This window comes from Macrobrachium nipponense, chromosome 3, assembly GCF_015104395.2.
Source record: "Macrobrachium nipponense isolate FS-2020 chromosome 3, ASM1510439v2, whole genome shotgun sequence".
Lineage (NCBI taxonomy): Eukaryota > Metazoa > Arthropoda > Malacostraca > Decapoda > Palaemonidae > Macrobrachium > Macrobrachium nipponense.
This window is the reverse complement of record NC_087202.1, coordinates 81067483-81087850: the sequence shown is the minus strand read 5'-3', so window position 1 is coordinate 81087850 and position 20368 is coordinate 81067483. Positions and strand designations below refer to the sequence as shown.

Here is a 20368-nt window from a genome sequence, read left to right as displayed (position 1 = left end):
AGAATGGGTATTAAAAAAATAAAACATGTGACCTCTTCAGATTTTATCATCAAGATTTTATGAAAAACACCATGCGATATGGATTAAATGTATAAAAACTAAGGGTTCTTCAAGTAATACAGTGGAGAAACACGGAAGTGTTACTCTTGTGACGTCACAGTATTAGCTCCGCCCCCACTGCCGAGTTGAGCAGACCCTATATACTTTGAATGGTTATTAAAAAACATCAAGCATGTGACCTCTTTACAGGTTTTATCAGATTTTATAAAAAAAAAAAAAAAAAAAAAAAAAACGTGCGATATGGATTAAATGTATAAAAACTAAAGCTTCTTTAAGTAATTCAATGGAGGAGCACGGGTAGTGTTACTCTTCTGACGTCACAGTATTAGCTCCGCCCCCACTGCCGAGTTGAGCAGACCGTATTACTTTGACTCTGGGTGTTCCCTCTGGACGTACTATACCCGAGAGACTATGAGATGCATCACTGTTGTGCACAATGACATTCTGAGACGCCTCAAAAACACTCCCCGCTACCACTCCGCCACACAGATGTTCATAGAAAACCACCTGGACAATTTAAAAATCATTGTTAGGAGGACAATGTCCAGTCTGGTAACCCGAATGAGAAACAGCAGCAACTCGCTCATACAAAGCATCCTATGGAGTGAAGCAAGAAGATCTAACTTGTGGGAAAGATGGGAAAATGAGACCTTTGTCCCCTAAAGGACTTAATTCTCTGTATTGGAAAGATGTCATCTGCAGATTTTGTCATTATTATATTTATTGCTGATATTTTAATTTTTCATTATTACTGTGACTACTATCGAGTTGAAGTTTTTTTGCATTCAATTTTTGTATTTAGCCCTCTGGACCTGACTGCTGTAACCACCTAAGGTCTCTAGTTGAAATTTAAGTTATATAATCTGTGCACTAACTGTTATAACTCTTAATGCATTTTTTCTCTCTCCAATATTATTACTGTTATTACCAGTATTATGATTACTATCTTTTATGCTCCCTCAGTTATTTTGTGGATAAGTGCCGATTATTCTTTTTTTTATCATGTTGTCTCATGTATCTAGATTATGTATGTTACTGTCTGTATTTTGTATATTCCATGTATATGGCCCTGAGCTGAAATAAAGGATATTATTATTTCACATGAAGGTTCTTCAGGTTGCAGACCAATTTGTCCTTCGCTCCACGCAGCTGTAAGGAAAACACCTTTTCCTTATTTTCATTGTATCCAATCATCAAGTCGCGTTGTTCTTACTTCCATCCGACAGAGCGTTCTGCGGCCTTTCCGCTGATGTATAACACATGCAATTCCATTATTTTTACGCCTTAATATATTTAAATGCATGTTTGTAAGAAAACACAAATCTACTGTCTCATGAGTCATTTCTGTTCACGGTGCGAGTCTGTACTACTTATCCGTCTGCACCTGTCTATGTCAACCCAGTTTGTCTGTAAATAAATCAACGTTTTCACGTTACGTCATCCTTGCGATATAATAGCCATTATAGAATCTCTAGCAGCTCACTTTGTCGACTTTACGACGATGGCAGAGAAGCGGCCGTCGTCTCCTGGCTCCCAGTAGGTGGACCCGCCCCTCCTTGACGATCATGGCTTTCATAAAGTCCAAAAGAAAAGGAAAAAAGCCCTCAATAGTGTCATCGACTTTCCTAAACCCTCGACGCCTCCAGCACCTACCACGACTACTCAGGCACTTCCCAGATTCAAACTTCCCAGCAAGACCAGACATCGTATGCAGCCGTTTTAGCACTGGAGAAAAAATACCCGAATGCAAAACTTCAAGCCCGACCGAATCTGAAGGGGGAATTTATCATTACTCCGAGAGATAAACAGTCGGCAGAACTCCTGAAGACGGATCCTTTATGTCTCCTGTTGGACCCAGCTGAAAAGATATCTAAACCAATGATTTGCAAAGTCCCTAAATATGTAACTATGGACCGAATTCTGGAATTGCCAGGCATAATGACCGCTTCACGTTGTACAGTGAAGAACAGAGACGGAACAGAAGAACAAACTCTGAAAGTCGAAGCCACCTTCAAAGGCAAAATCCCAGACTTCATCAGCCTTGGGATCCTTGGAAGCTACAAGACCGAAGCCTTTATCCCCGAACCTCTCAGGTGTTTCAAGTGCCAGAAGTTTGGCCATTACAGGAGGGAGTGCACGGCCCAGCATGTCTGCGGAATTTGCAGCCAGAGGCATGAGACTGATATTTGCCTTGCCAAATTTAAAGCAAAGGGCCACACTGTTGCCCGATGCCCAAACTGCCACCAGTCACATCATACATGGTTTAAGGGATGCCCTGTCAAACTGGAGAAAATCTGGAGGATGAAAGGTATTTCCCCACCGCCTGCAAGACCTCGAGAACAACAGCCATCGCCCCCAAGACGACCACCAAGCGAGCCAAGAATCGATCCGAGAACGAATCTACCACCTTCACCACAAACTCTTCAACCTTCCCCTGCAGAACGCCCCAAACCCCGTCATTACATCCCCAACCCCTCATCCTTTCCTTCCCTCCAACCTCCCAAACCCTAAGTTTATTCCCTAAACCCCTGCATCATCAATTCCTGCCTTATGTGTTGAGGCAAGAACTCAAACCGAAGAATCTCCCGACGAAATCACCGTAGAAATGGTGATAGAAGGACCCACATACAGCGACGCAACAACCCAGACCGAGGAAAAGCCAGTAAAACAAGTGGAGTGTCAGACCGGGAGTTAACCACAGCGTTTTTCAAGCTCGCAATACGTGAGAGATACACCAACAAGGTCCTTCTCACCACCAGTGAACTGTATGAACTACTACTGACTGTTGTGAAAAAAGCAAGAAATAGTCCTAGATCTGACCTGGCGCATGATATGTTCACTGAATGTACTACAACAAAGAGCATACCTCTACCGGGTTTCCTCCTCGGACCAGAGTACCGTGCTAATCTAAGACACGTGCTTTAATTATTCTACTGGTTAGAGGGTAATTATATTTCTCTACTACTCATTATCCTTCCTTTCCCCTCCGTTTTTTTTCGGTTGCCTCACGTCTTCCGACTGAATATTTCAACTGTCACTCAAACGACCGCTTGAGCTGTTGTTTACTTTTGTTTTGCTATTTCTAAAACTGATAATATTTCGCTTTTCCTTCGCCGATCTCTATTGCTAACGATCGGCGCTTTTTTTCTATTATCAAATAATGAAATATGGTACTTCAACTCAATAGATTTATGTGCTTTTTTTCCGTTTTTCTACGACGATAAATTTTTCGGTATCCTTATGCTAAGGTCACACATTCACGTATCAACGCAAGCACGTCCACGCATGAGCGGAAATTGGTAGTTGGCAACAGCTTACGTCAGTAAACCGTAAATGTAACATAAAACATACGTAAAATCATCTTAGACGTACGGTGACGGATCGTCCGGGCTTTAAGCTCCGCCCACTAGGGCGCCGTAGCCCGCTCCAGTTTTGAAATGTTCAAAACAAGTCGTTAGTGGTCACGCCAAATGTCACCTGACGTAGCTCCAGGCATTGCATGTGGGACCTACAGTGACTACTGCAGGGTAGGCGCTAGGGTCACCTGCAAAGTTCGCCTTCGTTATTTTCTTTCCGCCGCAAAGCACGTGGACCTCCTAATTGCGCTGTAGCCTACGGGAAACCGATTCGGACATTTACAACCCTGTACGACATGGCAACGCTGTTGCGTGGTATAAAAGGTCAGGTCGGCACCCTCCCGAACAAGGGAAAGGCCCGTGCCAACAAGGAGTGTTCGCTCAATACAACAACAACAACCCTCAGGTCAGCTGTTGTTTCCGTCTCCCGAGACAAGCAGTTTCCTCCAAGTATTCTCCACAACGCCCTTCAAGATGCTGAACCTCCTAAAATGACCAAGGAAGGGACCATCAACGTCACATCTTCTTGCAGGACCTTCTTTCGGCCCAGAGAAGACTCCTACAGCCACTCCTGCAGACACTCAGGTTGAGAAATATCATCTTCCACCAACAGGAGTCAGAGTTGGATGAGATACAGAGCGATGACAGCGACACAGAAGACGACTGACAGACAGGGAGAAGTGGATATTGAACTTATTCTACTTCCTCAAGCCCCACATCGTCCGTCAGAAGAAGCCCAAGGTGTTGGGACTGCCAATGGTATGTATATTATAATGTCTGACTTAATTTTTTTTTTAAATATACAATATTTTACAGTACATGCAGAATTCAACCAAAGTGAATTTACAACCTGCGTTTTCAGATTGCAATATTTTTACATTCTCTCATACATGTTCCATCACTTTACAGTGTGCTCTGTTTACAGACCGGCTATTTTGTACCCTACAGCCCCACAACGGTGGGAGTGGTAACGACGTGAAGTTGACGTACATAGAACATTACACTATCGGCGTAAGTTCCAGGTAGACGTCTGACCTTGCTTTCTTTGCGCGTATATTTGCGGCGCAATTTACGGTGCTGGCTTAACGTCCGTTAGCCAGTGTCCTGTTTACCAGCTGTTCAAGGTCATTTCACCACGATGATGCCCACGATCCACATACATGGGCATACGCCGCCGTGATACGTGAATGTGTGACCCCAGCATTATGCTAAGGTCACGCATTCATGTATCAACGCACGCACGCCCACACATGAGCGGAAATTGGTAGTTGGCAACAGCTTACACCAGTAAACCGTAAATGTAACGTAAAACACGTAAAATCGTAGATGTACGGTGACGGGTCGTCTGGGCTCTAAGCTCCGCCCAACTAGGGCGCCGTAGCCTGCTCCAGTTTTGAAATGTTCAAAACAAGTCATGGGTGGTCACGCCAAATGTCACCTGACGTAGCTCCAGGCGTTGCACGTGGGACCCACGGTGACTGTTGTGGGGTAAGTGCTAGGGTCACCTGCATAGTTCGCTGTCGTTGTTTTCCTTCCGCCGCGAAGCACATGGGCCTCCTAATTGCGCTGTAGCCTACGGGGAAACCGATTCGGACATTTACAACCCTGTATGACATGGCAACGCTGTAGCGGGGCATAAAAGGTCAGGTCGGCGCCCTCAGGTCAGCTGTTTCCGTCTCCCGAGACAAGCAGTTTCCTCCAAGTACTCTCCACAACGCCCTTCAAGATGCCGAACCTCCTAAAACGACGAAGGAAGGGACCATCAATGTCACATCTTCTTGCAGGACCTTCTTTCGGCCCGGAGAAGACTCCTACAGCCACTCCTGCAGACACTCAGGTCGAGGAAATGTCATCTTCCACCTACAGGAGTCAGAGTTGGATGAAATACAGTGATGACAGCGACACGGAAGACGACTGACGGACAGGGAGAAGTGGATATTGAACATATTCTACTTCCTCAAGCCCCACATCGTCCGTCAGAAGAAGCCCAAGATGTTGGGACTGCCAATGGTATGTATATTAAAATGTCTGACTTACTTTTTTTTTATTTGTTGAAAATATACAATATTTTACAGTACATGTAGAATTCTACCAAAGTGAATTTACAACCTGGATTTTCAGATTGCAATATTGTTACATTCTCTCATACATGTTCCATCACTTTACAGTGTGCTCTGTTTACAGGCCGGCCATTTTGTACCCTACAGCCCCACAACGGTGGGAGTGGTAACGACGTGAAGTTGATGTACATAGAGCATTACACTACCGGCGTGAGTTCCAGGTAGACGTCCGACCTTGCTTTCTTTGCGAGTACATTTGCGCCGCAATTTACAGTGCTGGCTTAACGTCCGTTAGCCCGTGTCCTGTTTACCAGCTGTTCAAGGCCATTTCACCGCGATGATGCACACAATCCACATACGTGGGCATACGCCGTCGTGATATGTGAATGTGTGACCCCAGCATTACTGGCTATCTCTGACTCGCCAGGACTCGCTACTATCGATCTTTTTCTTCCACTAATGGGTACCTTAGGGTTTAAAGGGGTTTGTAACCTTGCCTGTTCACCTTTCCTTTCACTTGCAAATCATACCATTTAACCTGCATATCCCATAGAATCATAAATAAAGGCTCACCTCATATCCTTAAAATCGCCTTTCCACATGCAAAATATTCAAATTACCCACGGGCTGCTCTTGAGCAAGAGCCCGTGCTGGCATAAAGCCAGCTTAATCTTAAACAACAACAACAACGTAAATAAATTATCAGTACCCAGCTACCTGTCTTAATCTCTGGTCCTCACAACTGGTGACCTCCCGGAGTTGGTGACACAGCGGTTTAGGCCCAGCCTTTAACGAACTAATTACGGCCGCTCACCTTCAGAGAACCTTTAACGGACTCAATACTCCATTAACGGACTAATCACAGCACTGCTTCCCAGCGTGTTTTGGCGTTTATTTTTCGAGGACGGGTAGCTGGGTGCTGGTCAGCCAACACAAAATTCAGGCAGCGGTTCAGAAACATCCATCCGACGTCGCGGCCTCCTTTGCCTCACCCGGGGATGCCAGATATCTTCTCGACCTGCTGAACCTGCGAGCCTCCTCGGTTCTTCCCCCGGCGCCATTGTCGCACCTGCGAGTCCCCAGACAACCTCCCGACGCCGCTGCTACACCCAGGGTCCTGCTTTACCCACCCGACGTCGCTGCTGCACATGTGGGCCTGCTCAGCCCCCCTGACGTCGCTGCCTGTGGGCCTCCCCTGCCTGCCGACGCAGCTGCTACACCCAGGGACCTGCTGTACCCACCTGACATCACTGCCTGTGGGCCTCTTCAAACCCTCGACGCTGCCGTCGCTCCTGGGGCTCGCTCGGCCTTCCTGACGTTGCTGCCACGCCTGTGGACCTGCTCACCTTTTCCGACGCCGTCGCCTGTAGTCCTCCTCGGCCCACCGACACCGCTGCCACGCCTGTGGGCCTTCCCTGCCTGCCGACGCCGCTACCTATGGGTATCCTCGACCTGCTGACGGTGCTGCTCACCTGTGGTTCCGCTCTGCCTGCGGGATGCCGCTGCCGTGCTGGGGACTTCCTCAGCCCAACCTACGCCGCTGCCGCACCTGGGGGTCCCCACGGCCCGTCCCACACCACCACCAAACAATGCAGCTCTCTCGCAGTCTTGGTCGCCCCGGCAGACAGTAGAAACCCCCAGGCAACTGCCAGGGGAGGCATCCTGTCAGTCAGCAAAACCGAAGGACTCTACACTCGATGACTCCCCACAACAAGTGTCACAAGGACATGGGGTCGCCCCCTGCCTCCAAGATTGTCATCCAATAATTATTCCATAATCATTGTCTTTGGGGGGGGGGGGCAGTATTTGTAAGGACAACGCTTTTTCCCTATTTTCATTGTATCCAATCATCAAGTCGCGTTGTTATTTGTACGCCTTAATGTATTTAAATGTATGTTTGTAAAAAAACACAAATCTACTGTCTCAAGAGTCATTTCTGTTCACAGTGCGAGTCTGTACTACTTATCCGTCCGCACCTGTCTATGTCAACCCAGTTTGCCTGTAAATAAATTATCAGTACCCAGCTACCTGTCTTAATGTCTGGTCCTCACACAGCTGTCCAACCTCTTCTTCCAGCTGGTCGTTCCGTTTGCCCTGGACACAGGCCTTCCTCTCCAGCGACTCCAGGCGACGATTTCCTTCCTCTAGAAGGCAATGCCAGCTCGTTCCTCTTGAGTTTCGCTGCCTCAACTTCACTTTGGAGTCCACAGTTTTCCTTCCAGAGGTCTTCCACTTCCTTCTGCAGGCTCTGGAACCTCAACTCAAGGTCTTTCCTGTCGAATTCCCGCTTTTCGGTCGTGTCTTTTTGTTCCTGGATGAGCCTCGCCATCTGCGCCGCTTCTGCCATCTTTAGCTGCAGGTCTTTCTTCTTCTGTCGTAGGAGTTTCTCGAGCCTCTCAAGCAGGCAGTCTGCCTCTGCCAACTGCCCAATCAGTTCCCTTATCCTCTCACATAGGGCATCGTTTCTCTGCCCGATTTCCTTCGCGGTGTCCTTCAGCTGGTGATTTTCTTCGGCTATATTGCGGATCTTGTCTTCCAACTGCCATTTCTCCCTCTTCTTGTGGTCGTTCTCCCTTTTCAGAAACACCGTTTCAGCTTCGAACGAGTGGGCCCTCTCTTGCAAGGCCTGCTGTTGCAACACCTCCTGAGTGATCTGGATTTCACGAACACGTCCTACCCTTCCGCCCGCCTTCTGCATCTCCTCTTGGTAGTCGAGCCTCTGTTGTAGCTGAAGAATTGTCCTGGCCAAGTTCACGCGCTGCTCTCTCTGGCACTGGATGGCGTCTCGCAAGGCCACAATTCTCTCGTTCAGTTCCTTTTCCCTGGCCTTCATCATCAGTCAGGAGAGAAATCTCACCAGCGAATAGGCAGCCACAGCAAACAAGATGACTATTCCTCCGTATTTCGAACATCTAGACATCAACGTCCTAACAACAGCTGTTACCAAGGCCAGGCAAGGCCACATCTTCAAACTGGAATCCATGCCTGAAGTATCCAGTTCCTATATAATCCTCTCTCACTCTATTTTTCATTGATTTTCTATATTCGACGAGAGATATTCTGATTTATCGAAATATAGCAGGAAAGATTTTTAATTATGTCTTGTCTCTTGGTGTTATAAATTGCTGAAAAATCTCTCTCTCTCTCTCTCTCTCTCTCTCTCTCTCTCTCTCTCTCTCTCTCTCTCTCTCTTTTTTTTTGTCCCGAAGATCTGGAATTCTTAATTTGTTCCTTCATTTAGGTTTAAGGCTTTGTATTCAATAAGAGAGAGAGAGACTGTATTTTTGCGTAGAAAAACAGTTAATTGATATATTTACATAAGACAGTACATGTGAAATCACTACGCTTGTAATAGGGAATCTAATGTGAGTACAACCATGCTTAGTGTATAATGCTTCAATTGAGGTTTACATTAATATTATTCTGTCCATCTGTTGCAGGGCGTCAAAAATGGCCCGAATGGTAATGCTACTGCCTCACGTGTTTTTTGGAGGTCAAACGGAATTTTTCTTCAAAGTGAGAAATGTGCAGCCTAATGTCATGCAATTGATCATCATCCATGGATAATGGCCACATTTGGACAATTCGTTGCAATTCAGCCATATTGCAGGTCAAAAATGGCCCGAATGGTACGTGTTTTTATTTTACGTTTTCTACTATCAAGTTCGTGGCCAAAGAAAACTATCAGAAATGTGATTAAGATAACTAAACTAAGATATTTGACACTCTACGAGAGCGCTGTCACCAAACTACATTTTTTTTTCGACATTTCATATACGTCTTTCATTTTTTCTTCAATGTCTCTTAGTGTTCAGCCTGTTAAATAATCTTAAATAATCATTTATAGACTGATAGAGTGTATATCGTCTGAACTCAGTTTTTTTTTTTATGATATGCGAAAAGATGTCTTCGCATGCCACCTTAACATTACTTCAGAGTCCAGTAACTGATATTTCGTGCCATTTTTCAGTTGTACAATAACCTGGAAAAAGTAAAGTAATTGTCAGCCATTACCTAAGAAAACATTCCTGCAATAATGCTTTCTTTTATTCTCTAACAGGCCATCACTTCTCGCTATCTTTAGAAATGCGTAATATTTGGGTTCGTTCCCGATAGGCTAGGTATAGGTACTATATGTTGTATGGTGCGCCAGAATTTAGCATGGCCGAGAGCTGGCATTGTTAGCAGGGGGAATATGCATCTTGGTTTTTGGTAAGGTTGTTTATTTGGTTGGTAGAAGATGTACCCTTGAAAAGTTCCCTGTTAAAGATACTATGCTTCCTCTTGGCTGGGTTCAGTTTCCTACTGACGCTCCCAAGAGGTTGAGGCCGTTGAGCATGCTTTTTGACTTTTTGTTCTATTATGGTGCCTTTGGTAACACTGCTGCTGGTGTCCATGGCTAGCATAGTTTTGACAGTAGTAGATTGGAAATGACAGAGTTGTACCAGTAGCCAGGTTGGTTTTAATAGCTTTGAAGGCATCATGTTGGTCAGCACCCCAGGTTATGGTCTTGGTGTTTCCACTGAGTGTCTTAGAGGGTAAACATGATTTGTGTGATGTTTGATAGTAATCAATGGTAGTAATTTAACATTCTTGTGATTTCCTGGCGGCTTTGTATGGTAACAGGAGTCGCCGAGTCGGGTATATCCTATCGGCTGATACCTTGGAGGGAAGGGAGTGGACATCTATGCTGAGACAAGATGACCTAGGAATTCTATACTTGAGGCCCCAGTTATACAATTATCAGGGCGAACTACCTGCCCATTATGACGGCGCAGGGAAAGGGTGGCTCTAACATGCTTCCCGTGATGTGGGTTTCTGGAAAAGATGATGTTCTTGATGTAGCAGACTCAGAAGGTGGAGTCACAGAGAAAGTTGTCCATCAGCCTCTGAAATATTGACCCCTGAGTTACGAAGGCAAAAGGTAGAGTAGTGAAAGGTATAGGTCTCAAAAGATAGGTGTGAGGATTGCTGTTTTTTGGATGTACTGGTCGACTTGGACTTGGAAGTAACCCCTCATCAGGTTGAGCTCAGGGAAGATTCTGGCCCTGTGGAAGTTTGAAGCGATGTCTGCTAAGCTGGAGAGTGGATAGTGATCGGGCTCCATTTTAAGGTGAGTCAACTCACCTGTAGTCACTACAAGGGTGCAAAGATCCCTCTGTTTTTACGCTATATGGAGTATGGAGGTCCAAGGACTGGAGGCCTTCTAGCAAAAGCTTTTCTGTTGTGTTGTCTCTCTGGGGCAGAGGGTGAAGTTCGAGTGGATGATACCTGTTGCTCTTATATCGTGTTATAAGCTGTGCTTATTTGGATCCCAGGTCTGTTTGAATTCTGTCCTTTAAATGCTTAGAAACTCCTCTGGAAGAAGCCACTACAGACATGGATTGTTGTTCAGGGCCAGTGGTGAGTGGTGTCATCTGCAAGAAACGTAGGTACAAAGGCATCGAAGGGTGACATCTACGAGCAGGATGAAGTGCCTGAGGAAGTCGAAACTGGGCAAGGGCATCTGCATGTCAACAACGAGGAACCCCCTACAGTATTTTCCATAGTATGGGGAGGTTATCATTCACTGGATGTATGGCGGTATGTGGCTGTTGGGTGGGGCTTGACTTGACGGTTCCCGTGTCTACCAGGAACCTCCTGCTGAAGGTATACGTGGTCCCCGATGTAAAACCTAGTGGGATTGGTGCCTGTCAGAGTTGTGCCAGCCACTGTTACTCTCTCGGGTGGCTTTTTTTTTATCGTGTTTCTCCTGTTGCGACTGGCGGCACAGTTTTTGGTAGCTTTTCTGAAGCTTTGATGGTATACACAGATGACGTCTGGGTGGTGGCACCCTTTCTGTCGTGGATGGTATGTTGCAAGCGTTGAAGGTTTCATGCAACTCATCCACCTTTTGCAGGAGGTCCTTCATCAATGTTCCCCCTGTGCTGTGGGAGGGAGCTCAGATGTTGAATGGGAGGCAATGGAGCCAGATTTCTTTTTTGAGGTCGGCCTTCTTGAGTTTCCCTTGAAAGCCACATTCTGGGAACATTAACAGAAACTCAAGTTGTGGTACTCTTTTTGCCCTTCAGAACCAGACAAATGATTCTATTGTTTAGAATGGAGACAGATGGAGGTGGTGGTGTTTGTGTTTGGTTATTCGTCCACAGGCATCCTGTGATTTTTTTTCTGCAAAAAATATTTTATTCTGACTATTTGTTTTTACGTCATTGAGGGACAAAACCAAATATGGGGTATCATAGTTAATGTGAATCGTAACATGCTGGCTTTGAGAGGTCATCAATGTAAGGAAAGTAGACACACGGGAGTTTGGAGTGAGGCTGACTATTTTCAGAAACTAACTAGGTAAGTCTAAGCATGTAAACACGTAACCACGGGGTGGCTTCATGATTTGCTGTCGAAACTGGCAGCTAGACTTTATGGTGATAGATGAGAGAAGGGATGAATCACATAATAGGTCAAGGGGACAATGGACCTTGCAAAAGATTTGGAAGCCAAGAATGGTGTATGGAACCCCGAGGTGAAATTTATGGAGGGAATGATGAGAAAATTCTTTTATGGAAGTAGGTGTTGAATGCCACGGGATAAAAAGCGATCGAAATCTTATTTTTTCAATCCTTCATTGAACACAATAATTCTTCAATGTGGATCTGAAACAAGTATCCTAAATTTATCCCGATTAAATGCATTGCATTGTCTTAACGTTTCAAGACGTGAAAATCATATTAAATCGCATTAAATTAATTAATATACTGAGGTTTGGAATGTAACTTATTTATATTACATTAGACCCATTGTGAACATAAATTCAGGACGACATAGATTCAGCAACAGTTATACAGCACCAGTTAGTAGGATTAGGTAGTATACAGTCTGAAAATTTCGAGGTTGCATATTATTTCATGTAGTAATTCTTATCATTTATGTTTTTCGATGTGTACGCAAAATTGATAAATCAAAATTACAAAGGTTCCTAAAGAGAGAGAGCTATGTATGAAATGCACTCTTAATGATCGATGAGCCATTGTCCTGTTACAGTAAATATTTATTTTTATTATGTTTTTTTTTTCCTTTTTTTACATTTTGAGTTTGAGAGAACACTGAAACAAGTGATAATCCGTAACGTAGACAGCGGAAGTGTTGCATGATATGCCTCGATACCATGAATATATATTTAATGCCTTATTAATGTACTTTTTTAAATTCAAGTATGAGATTCATGAATGGAAGTTACACCATGAGACCCAAAAGCGAAAACAACGTAGAACAAAAATGTGGAAAAAGATCTAGAAAATGTGCCGCGAACGTCTAAAATACGCCTTCAAATTGACGGCTCAAACCGAATCGGAGTCTTCTAAATGATACGACCCTTATAAATCTTATGTAATGCCCTTTCGTTTTTCCTCTAATTTCATGCCGGTGATTACATTTTTAAGGTGTTTTTTTTAGAATTGTGTTAGTTGGTCTTAACCTAGTTGAAATGCGAGAATAGGGCGATTACAGTGGACACGTCAGCTTTTGTTATTGAAAATCGGAGTCCTCCCACACCTGCGGCTCCTCTCGGGGCACGTCACCACCGCTGAAGACTTGCACACTCAAAATCTTCATTATAATTCGCCTTCCGAACCCCGAAACCCGTCATCATGGTGAGATATGAATTTATTTAATGTTTTCAACGAGTGATGCATGTTTGATTCCTTAACGAAGGCGATATCCCGTCAGAAATGCGTGCAAAGGTTGCTGGCGGGGGCCATCAGCTGATGTCAAGTTGGCAATGCAAACGTCAACCTTATCGTGTAGTATTTTCAGTTCGCATTCAAACCGGCCGCATTTATTTTCATTATTCCTTTGTCGCCTTCAGATATGAAAGTTTAGGATTCAGAAGTCGAAGTTTGACTCTTATTTGCCTACTTATGATAAACCGACTGTAGGTTGGGCTTTCCTAGTGATAGCCAAGTCGAGTCTGGGGGAAGCCCAGACCGAGCTGTCATTTTGATGTCTTGTTATAGTATATAGTAGTATATTTTGAGTCCTCGAATTACTTTTGATGCCTTGGCGGTATTTCTACAGAAGCAGTCCACACGGACTGCAAGGAACGTAACCGCGGATACAACATCCACTAGGGATTGGGGTGTCCAATGTATTTCGCCGTGTTTAGTACTGGCCCCTTGGGGTTAATTACAGTCGTCCGAATAAATATTAATTAAAATTCTTGTTCAGTAGGTAAAACTGCATAGAAAAACCGCAACTGCCTTACTCTAGGCCGCCGCGAATAAGTACCCTAGATCTACTGCCTGGCTACATTCGTAAATTGCTGCTAACCTTCTAAGCAGCTTTCGTATTGGCCACCTCAGGCTAACCACAGACTATCGTTAATTTTACGATAAGGTTTTAGGTACCTTAAACTACCTATAGAACAACAACACACAGCTTATTACCTTGGAAATTGAGTTTTGCTATATAGGGTAAAATACCAAATGGCCACCCCTGGCCTCTACAGTAGCGCGACTGCCTTCCTAAAAAAGTACTTTAACACATCCGGTATAACCCAGGATAGACATTAGTCGAGACCCAGCGTCTGTCGAAGCAACACCTCGAGACCTCTACTTTCCTCTCGAAGTAAGTTTTTACTCCCAAGTCACAATTTAAGGCCATAATTTCCAATTTTCGGGAAGGTGGTCGCGTTACAGTAGAGACCGGCCATTCGGTATTTTACCCTACTTTCAAGTGTTGCTGATGAAGGAAGAGCTGGTATTTTTATAATTAGGTAACCTCACATCAGTATTGGGAACCCTTTGGGAATGGGTGTTTCATATTTGGCAGAGCACAAGGAGAGAGAACGGACACATTATCATTACGATGGCCACCTTGGAATGGTCCCGTGCATACGCAAGGCATATTGGAGACATATGTTCAAGAAGGGATTGGCTAAGGAAACTCCTCATAAAAGGAACTAACCTATACCAATCTAACCTAACCTTGTAGGCCGTGTTACCCAAATCTTTCCTAGAATACCATGCTCTGACCGAAGCAGACCTCACCTTCATAACCTCACTTAGGGTGCAGTTCTCAGACCTGGCCTGGGCGGGCTTTGCCCCCCCCTCTGGAGTTCCTAAAGAAACGAAGCGTCAGAGAGATAGGACTATCTTCCATTCGAAGTAGTCCCCTTGTTTTGCAACCACCTGTTGGTTAGATATTTTTCTGGCCGCTTAGGCTATCTAAAATGTTTTAATAAGCATCTCTGATCACAATTGATTGTTCAGACCTCTCATATTTTAGTTTCCCAGCCCTCTTATGCAAGCAGCTGCGGTATGACAACATATTTTGTTTTTGGGGTTTAGGTGGGAAAAGCCAAAAATCAGTAAGTCGTTTGAATGGAAATAGGCTAGTCTAAAAACATCGTTCATGATTGAGCAACAGTCATAATTGCTATATTGTTCTTTTCTGTAGTCCTAATGATAAACAATGATAGCACAAAAGGCTAGTTTATCTGACCTAACCTAGGACATTTAGTTCTGCATAACATTGAGGCTGCCGTATGCAGTCCCCTCCCTCAACCTAACCTGACCTAGTAAATTGCATTTGTACAGTGGTAGCCACTACCCCTTTCATACCTTTGACTGTATCTGTGTTCATATTCTCTTTCTTTCATCTAACTTTCCACCCTCTCCTAGCCACTGTTTTATGGTGCACTGTGAGATTTTCCTCCTGTTAAACCTTTAAAATCTTTTTACTTTCAATTTCCATTTCACCACCAAATGATCTCATAGGTCCCAGCACTTAGTCTTTTGCCTGAATTCCATTCTACAGGCGGTCCCCGGGTTACGACGGGGTTCCGTTCTTGAGTCACGTCGTAAGCCGGAACATCGTCAAAAATCCTAAGAAAGCCTTACTTTTAATGCTTTGGGTGCATTGAAAACTATGTAAACTGCATTCTTATGGCATTTTTCATCAAAGAAACCTTCAAATATTGATTATTATGCATTTTTGGTGTCCCATTTCATCTCCCAGATGAGCGTTGTAGGCGTCGTAACCCTGGAACATGCGTCGTAACCCTGGAAATAACGTCTAGATACAAGCGTCGTAACCTTGGAACGTCGTAAGCCGACACTGTCGTAACCCGGGGACTGCCTGTATTCTGATAGATTGTAGGGATACATCAGAAACTTGGCAGGGCACCAGGTTCTACCCTAACCTGACCTAGGCTAGTGTGTCATAGGCTATAAAAGTGAAAAGAGAATTTCTACCCAAACTGTGTGCACGCACACACACACACACACAAGGTCTTGCTATTACCATTATGCACAACTAGTGGGTAAAGCAGTGATGCCAAATGTACTTTACTCCTTGAGAGTCTAAAAAAAGTTTATATGAGAAACATATCTATTCTAATAATAATTGAGGGCAATTGTTTTGACTGAATATTGATATAGAAAGCATATGAAAATATTGATTAAGACAGTGTGACACATTCTTTCCTGACATGTTGTCAAATGTGCTGCCACCTCGGTGGCCATGAGTCCAATTCTTGTGCTTTCAATTGAGATGTAAGAGATGTGTATTTCTGGTGATAGAAGTTCACTCTCGACGTGGTTCGGATGTCGCATAAAGCCGTTGGTCCCGTTGCTGAATAACCACTGGTTCCATGCAACGTAAAAACACCATACAAAGAAACTTAACCTGGGGGTCATGATCCACTGGGGGTTTGTTTGGGGTTTCTCATGGGGTCACAAAGGGTTCGGGAGAGTATAAGTTATTTCCATTTATATTTGGATTACCCAGTTGGGCTTTCTTTCAGTTTAGTAAGTGCAACTTTTTTTTTTTTTTTTGGTGGGCTTTTCAATAAACCATGGTCTTTGTATCATTTTATTTTATCTTACCTTTTCAGAAGATTCACTATTTAAAAATCTATTATAGGGGTTACAGTAATATTTGAAGAGTCTGTGGGGGAGGGCGGGGGGCATAGGATGAAAAAGGTTAAGAACCACCATCCTAAGGGGATGGTGAGGAGGTAAACAATTATAGGCTAGCTTTGGGTCATTAGCCCTGCGTTAATCCTTTTCATTAAAGGACTCCGGTACTTTACTACAGGCAGTCCTCGGTTATTGGGAGGGTCCCGTTCCTGGCGGCATGACAAAAATGGAAAATCGGTGATAACAGCGCCAATCTCCAGTTATGGGCTCCGATAATGGGGATCAGCACCGAAAATCCAGTTTTTGTTGTTGCTGGACAAGTCTCATGAGATCAGACTGCCGATAACTGGGGGCTGCCCGTGTAGAGGCAAACTTTGTCAGTATATAAAAAAAAAACACTCAAACACACACAAAGCAACAACCACTACAAATAAAGAAAAAGATGTAGATTATCTGAAAAACACGTTCCAAAATTATAAATTACATGACTGAATGTTATTACGTATATATAACTTGAAGGAAAGAGAAAGTTAAGTGGAATTATTTAATATTTAAATTAGATTTAATTATTGCTCACATACAGTATCTTTTCAATAGAAGTGTGAACTCTAAACTCTGCTATTCATAATAAGCTGTTTGTTGTATGAAAAAGAAAACTAGGAAATACTACAGGATTATAACAGATCAAGATCGAGAAACAGTGTATGGTGATTAGGCCTTCATTTTGTGAATTAAATGCATTTATCAGTGACAGGAGCTTTGTTACAGCACATTATGTAACATGCAAGGTTAATAAAGGCTCTACCTCAAACTATTTCTTATTGTTGAAGTGAATTTCATCAGTTGGTCTGGCTTGAGAGTTAACCTAACTGCCAGGAAAGAAAAGCAACTAAACTCCTTGAACAAGTAGTGGAATATTTTGAAAACAGCAGCAGTGAACTTGAAATACAATGCAAGGCCCTTTTTCGTAATATGTAACTCATTACTGTATGTGCTTTAAAGACCAAATTTACCATCATTCAACCATTCCCTGTAGTACTCAATATTGTCGAGAAATCAAGTTATAGTGATATGTCCAAGGAGTGAAGGTATGGTCTCATAGTAGTAATGTCTTCAGCTTTAACTAGGCTATTTTGTTATGGGTCAAGCCATGTTACAACCTTACAATTAACTTATAGGGTAATGTTTTGTTGTATTCAAGATTTACAGTTGTGCGTGAACAGGATTTTTTTATATACTTTTTATTGGTAGTCTAGGCCTGCTAACCTAAGCTGTGATAAATTGATTTCCGGCCAACACCAAATCAAATACCACTAAAGGTCAAGGCATGATATTTTTTCTGTATGGAATGGAAAGGCAACTTATTGATAAACTACTGTAGGTATTTAAAGATTAACCTGCAAAGATGCCATAATTTTTCTGGATCCCCATTTGATCTGTTATGTCAAAATGACCTCTTCAAAGATTATTTTGGTAGTACCAGTAGTACGTATAGCCAAGTTCTAATATAGTTTAGTTATTGATTTTCTCAGCTTCTGCTCTCTTTGTCTTCCATCCATATAGTAAGAGACTTCCTGTGCTCCTGAAAGCAGTTAAATGGATAAGAATACAGCCAAAGAGATTTTTATGGAATTTTGACATCAAAGGACTTTGTGAAGTGCATATCTGTCAAAGTTTAAATTATGGCTTCATCACAAAATATCAGTAAAATGCTATTTATACCAGTTTGTAGCAAAACAATTCAAAGAATTTATTAATGTATAAAAGGCAGACTTTTTTATGATGTATGTAAGTCAATAAAAGGCATAAAGGCACCAGAAAGATCTGCAGTTATGTCAGATGGTTACTGCAGTATTCAGGTAATAGCGATACTTACATTTAACAGTTAGTTTGTAAATGAGGGGGAAAGGCATTTTTCAGTTCTATGGGAAGATTTGGCCTATATTCACTGTGGCTCGCAACTGGTATTAAAGGCTTAGATTTATCCCAGTAAGTAATATTGCTGCTTTTTTCAGCAGAGGTCTATCAATTAGAAAATGGTAGGCTTGTTAACAAGTCAATTACCACTCATTTGATAATTATAAACAGCAGTAAAACAGTATAGCTTGTGGTTTTCATGTAAACAACCCACCTCTGCAGTCTAGGTAGGACATGAAGTCCTAGTACTGGCTAGGATCTATTCCTGTAGATAGCACTAACATAACTAAGCGAATGGTAATTAAGAATTGTCAGGTAGTATATGACAACAGTTGATAAGATGTGGATGAACATGAGTGCAGGTTAGCTGTCTGAATGGTCATCGGTCTTTTCATTGGCAATAAAGAGATACAAGTTCCCTTCATCTCTTGGTAAGGGAAGAGGAGGACAGACAGTAAAGCAATTTTGTGTGTTGCATTTGCCTGTTTTATTACAGCCTGACAGAGTATGGCATACAGACCCTTTACTTAATGGCATGGAATTCTAGCATCTGCCACAACCCATATGTGCAGTGCAATATGCCAGGGGTGTAGGGTACCTTCCTCTGCTCCTAAATGCACCACCAGGAAGGTAACTCCTCAGGTTGGGGGAACCTGCCTGTCTTTTCAGAGAGCAATCTAATTCTTGTGTAAATAACTTTAGGATATGTGTTTTAGGAATATAATACAAATTATACTTTTAAAATGTGCTAAATTTGATTATTAATGAGCTAAGTGAATATAGAGTCCAGCTGAGCAAAGGACTTGGGTACTATAGCATTATTAAAAGCTAAATTGTCAGATACTCCTAATTATCACTTCACCATCCCTCACTAGTCATGCTAAGGTAAAACAGTATTAAACAGCAAGTCTTTGTAATGAGGAGGTGACAAACATTTTTTCATAGTATATTAGAACTGAAGCTTGGTAAATTATTCATGGTGTTCAGTTAAATGTAAATTAAGTGTATTGTTTTATCAAATCAGCTTACTGAAATTAATTCCTGTAGTTGCCACTAGAGTCAAGATAGATGAGCTTCAGATACATGGCTATGCACTGTGCAAATGTTCAAGCTGCAAACATCACTTTACCTATAATTCTCAGTACCTTTGGAATCATACCTATAATTCTCAGTACCTTTGGAATCACACTCAAAGTTCAGAGGGCATAGGCCAGGGTGCATATTTCAAATTGAATATTAAGTTATATAAGTTGCTTAATGTTTGTAAGCATGAAAAAGTCACATGGTATAACTGAAAAATTTGTTTGTATTCTTTGAATCAATGTGAATTTTTACAATATAAGTAGAACAATTTTAAATTTGGTTTTCCTTGGCAGGTGTTGCTGGCTGCAGCTGTGTGTACCCGCAGCGGGAAGGCTTTGGTGTCAAGGCAGTTTGTTGAAATGACCAAGTCACGTATTGAAGGTCTTTTGGCAGCTTTCCCCAAGTTGATGACTGGGGGACGTCAGCATACATTTGTAGAAACAGAATCTGTTCGTTATGTTTATCAGCCTCTAGACAGACTTTACATGCTCTTGATTACTACTCGTGCTTCAAATATTTTGGAAGATCTTGAGACTTTGCGTCTTTTTTCACGTGTGGTAAGTTTTGTTTGTTGTTATCTTTGAAGAAGGTAGTGGTCAGAAATTGATGGTGGTTTTTTATTATTTATTGTACCAGTAGTTACTTGATAGTTTTATATATAAGGAACTTACCCAGTAATTACAGCTATTAGTTTCACTCATTTGGCATTTTAAATTTTGAAATTGACGGGTCATACTAGAATGTTGTGGGGTAGATGAATTGCTCTGCCCACTTTTGGGGAGAAAGAGAGGTACAACTTAGCAAAAAGCTTCAATTTGTTTCTGCTGGCTGATAGTTGAAGTCCAGTGGGTGGCAACAGTTAATTTTGAAAGTTCTACATTTCTGGTTGTTCTTTATGACGACAACTGGTGAAGTATTCCTTTATTGGTTACCTTTTGGCATATATTTAGTTAGTGATAGGTGCTTTTTTGAGACCATA

At 42.7% G+C, this 20368-nt stretch overlaps 1 protein-coding gene across 1 annotated transcript in view; it reads left to right on the top strand.

The window, feature by feature from the left end:
- The first annotated feature begins 12919 nt into the window (after positions 1 to 12919).
- LOC135221848 (coatomer subunit delta-like) overlaps positions 12920 to 20368 on the top strand; it is a 43330-nt gene continuing 35881 nt past the window's right edge. The window contains exons 1-2 of the mRNA XM_064259775.1: positions 12920 to 13122; positions 19683 to 19946. Of these exons, the coding sequence (XP_064115845.1) occupies positions 13120 to 13122; positions 19683 to 19946 (267 nt within the window). The 5' untranslated portion in view covers positions 12920 to 13119. The remainder of the gene's footprint in view (positions 13123 to 19682; positions 19947 to 20368) is intronic.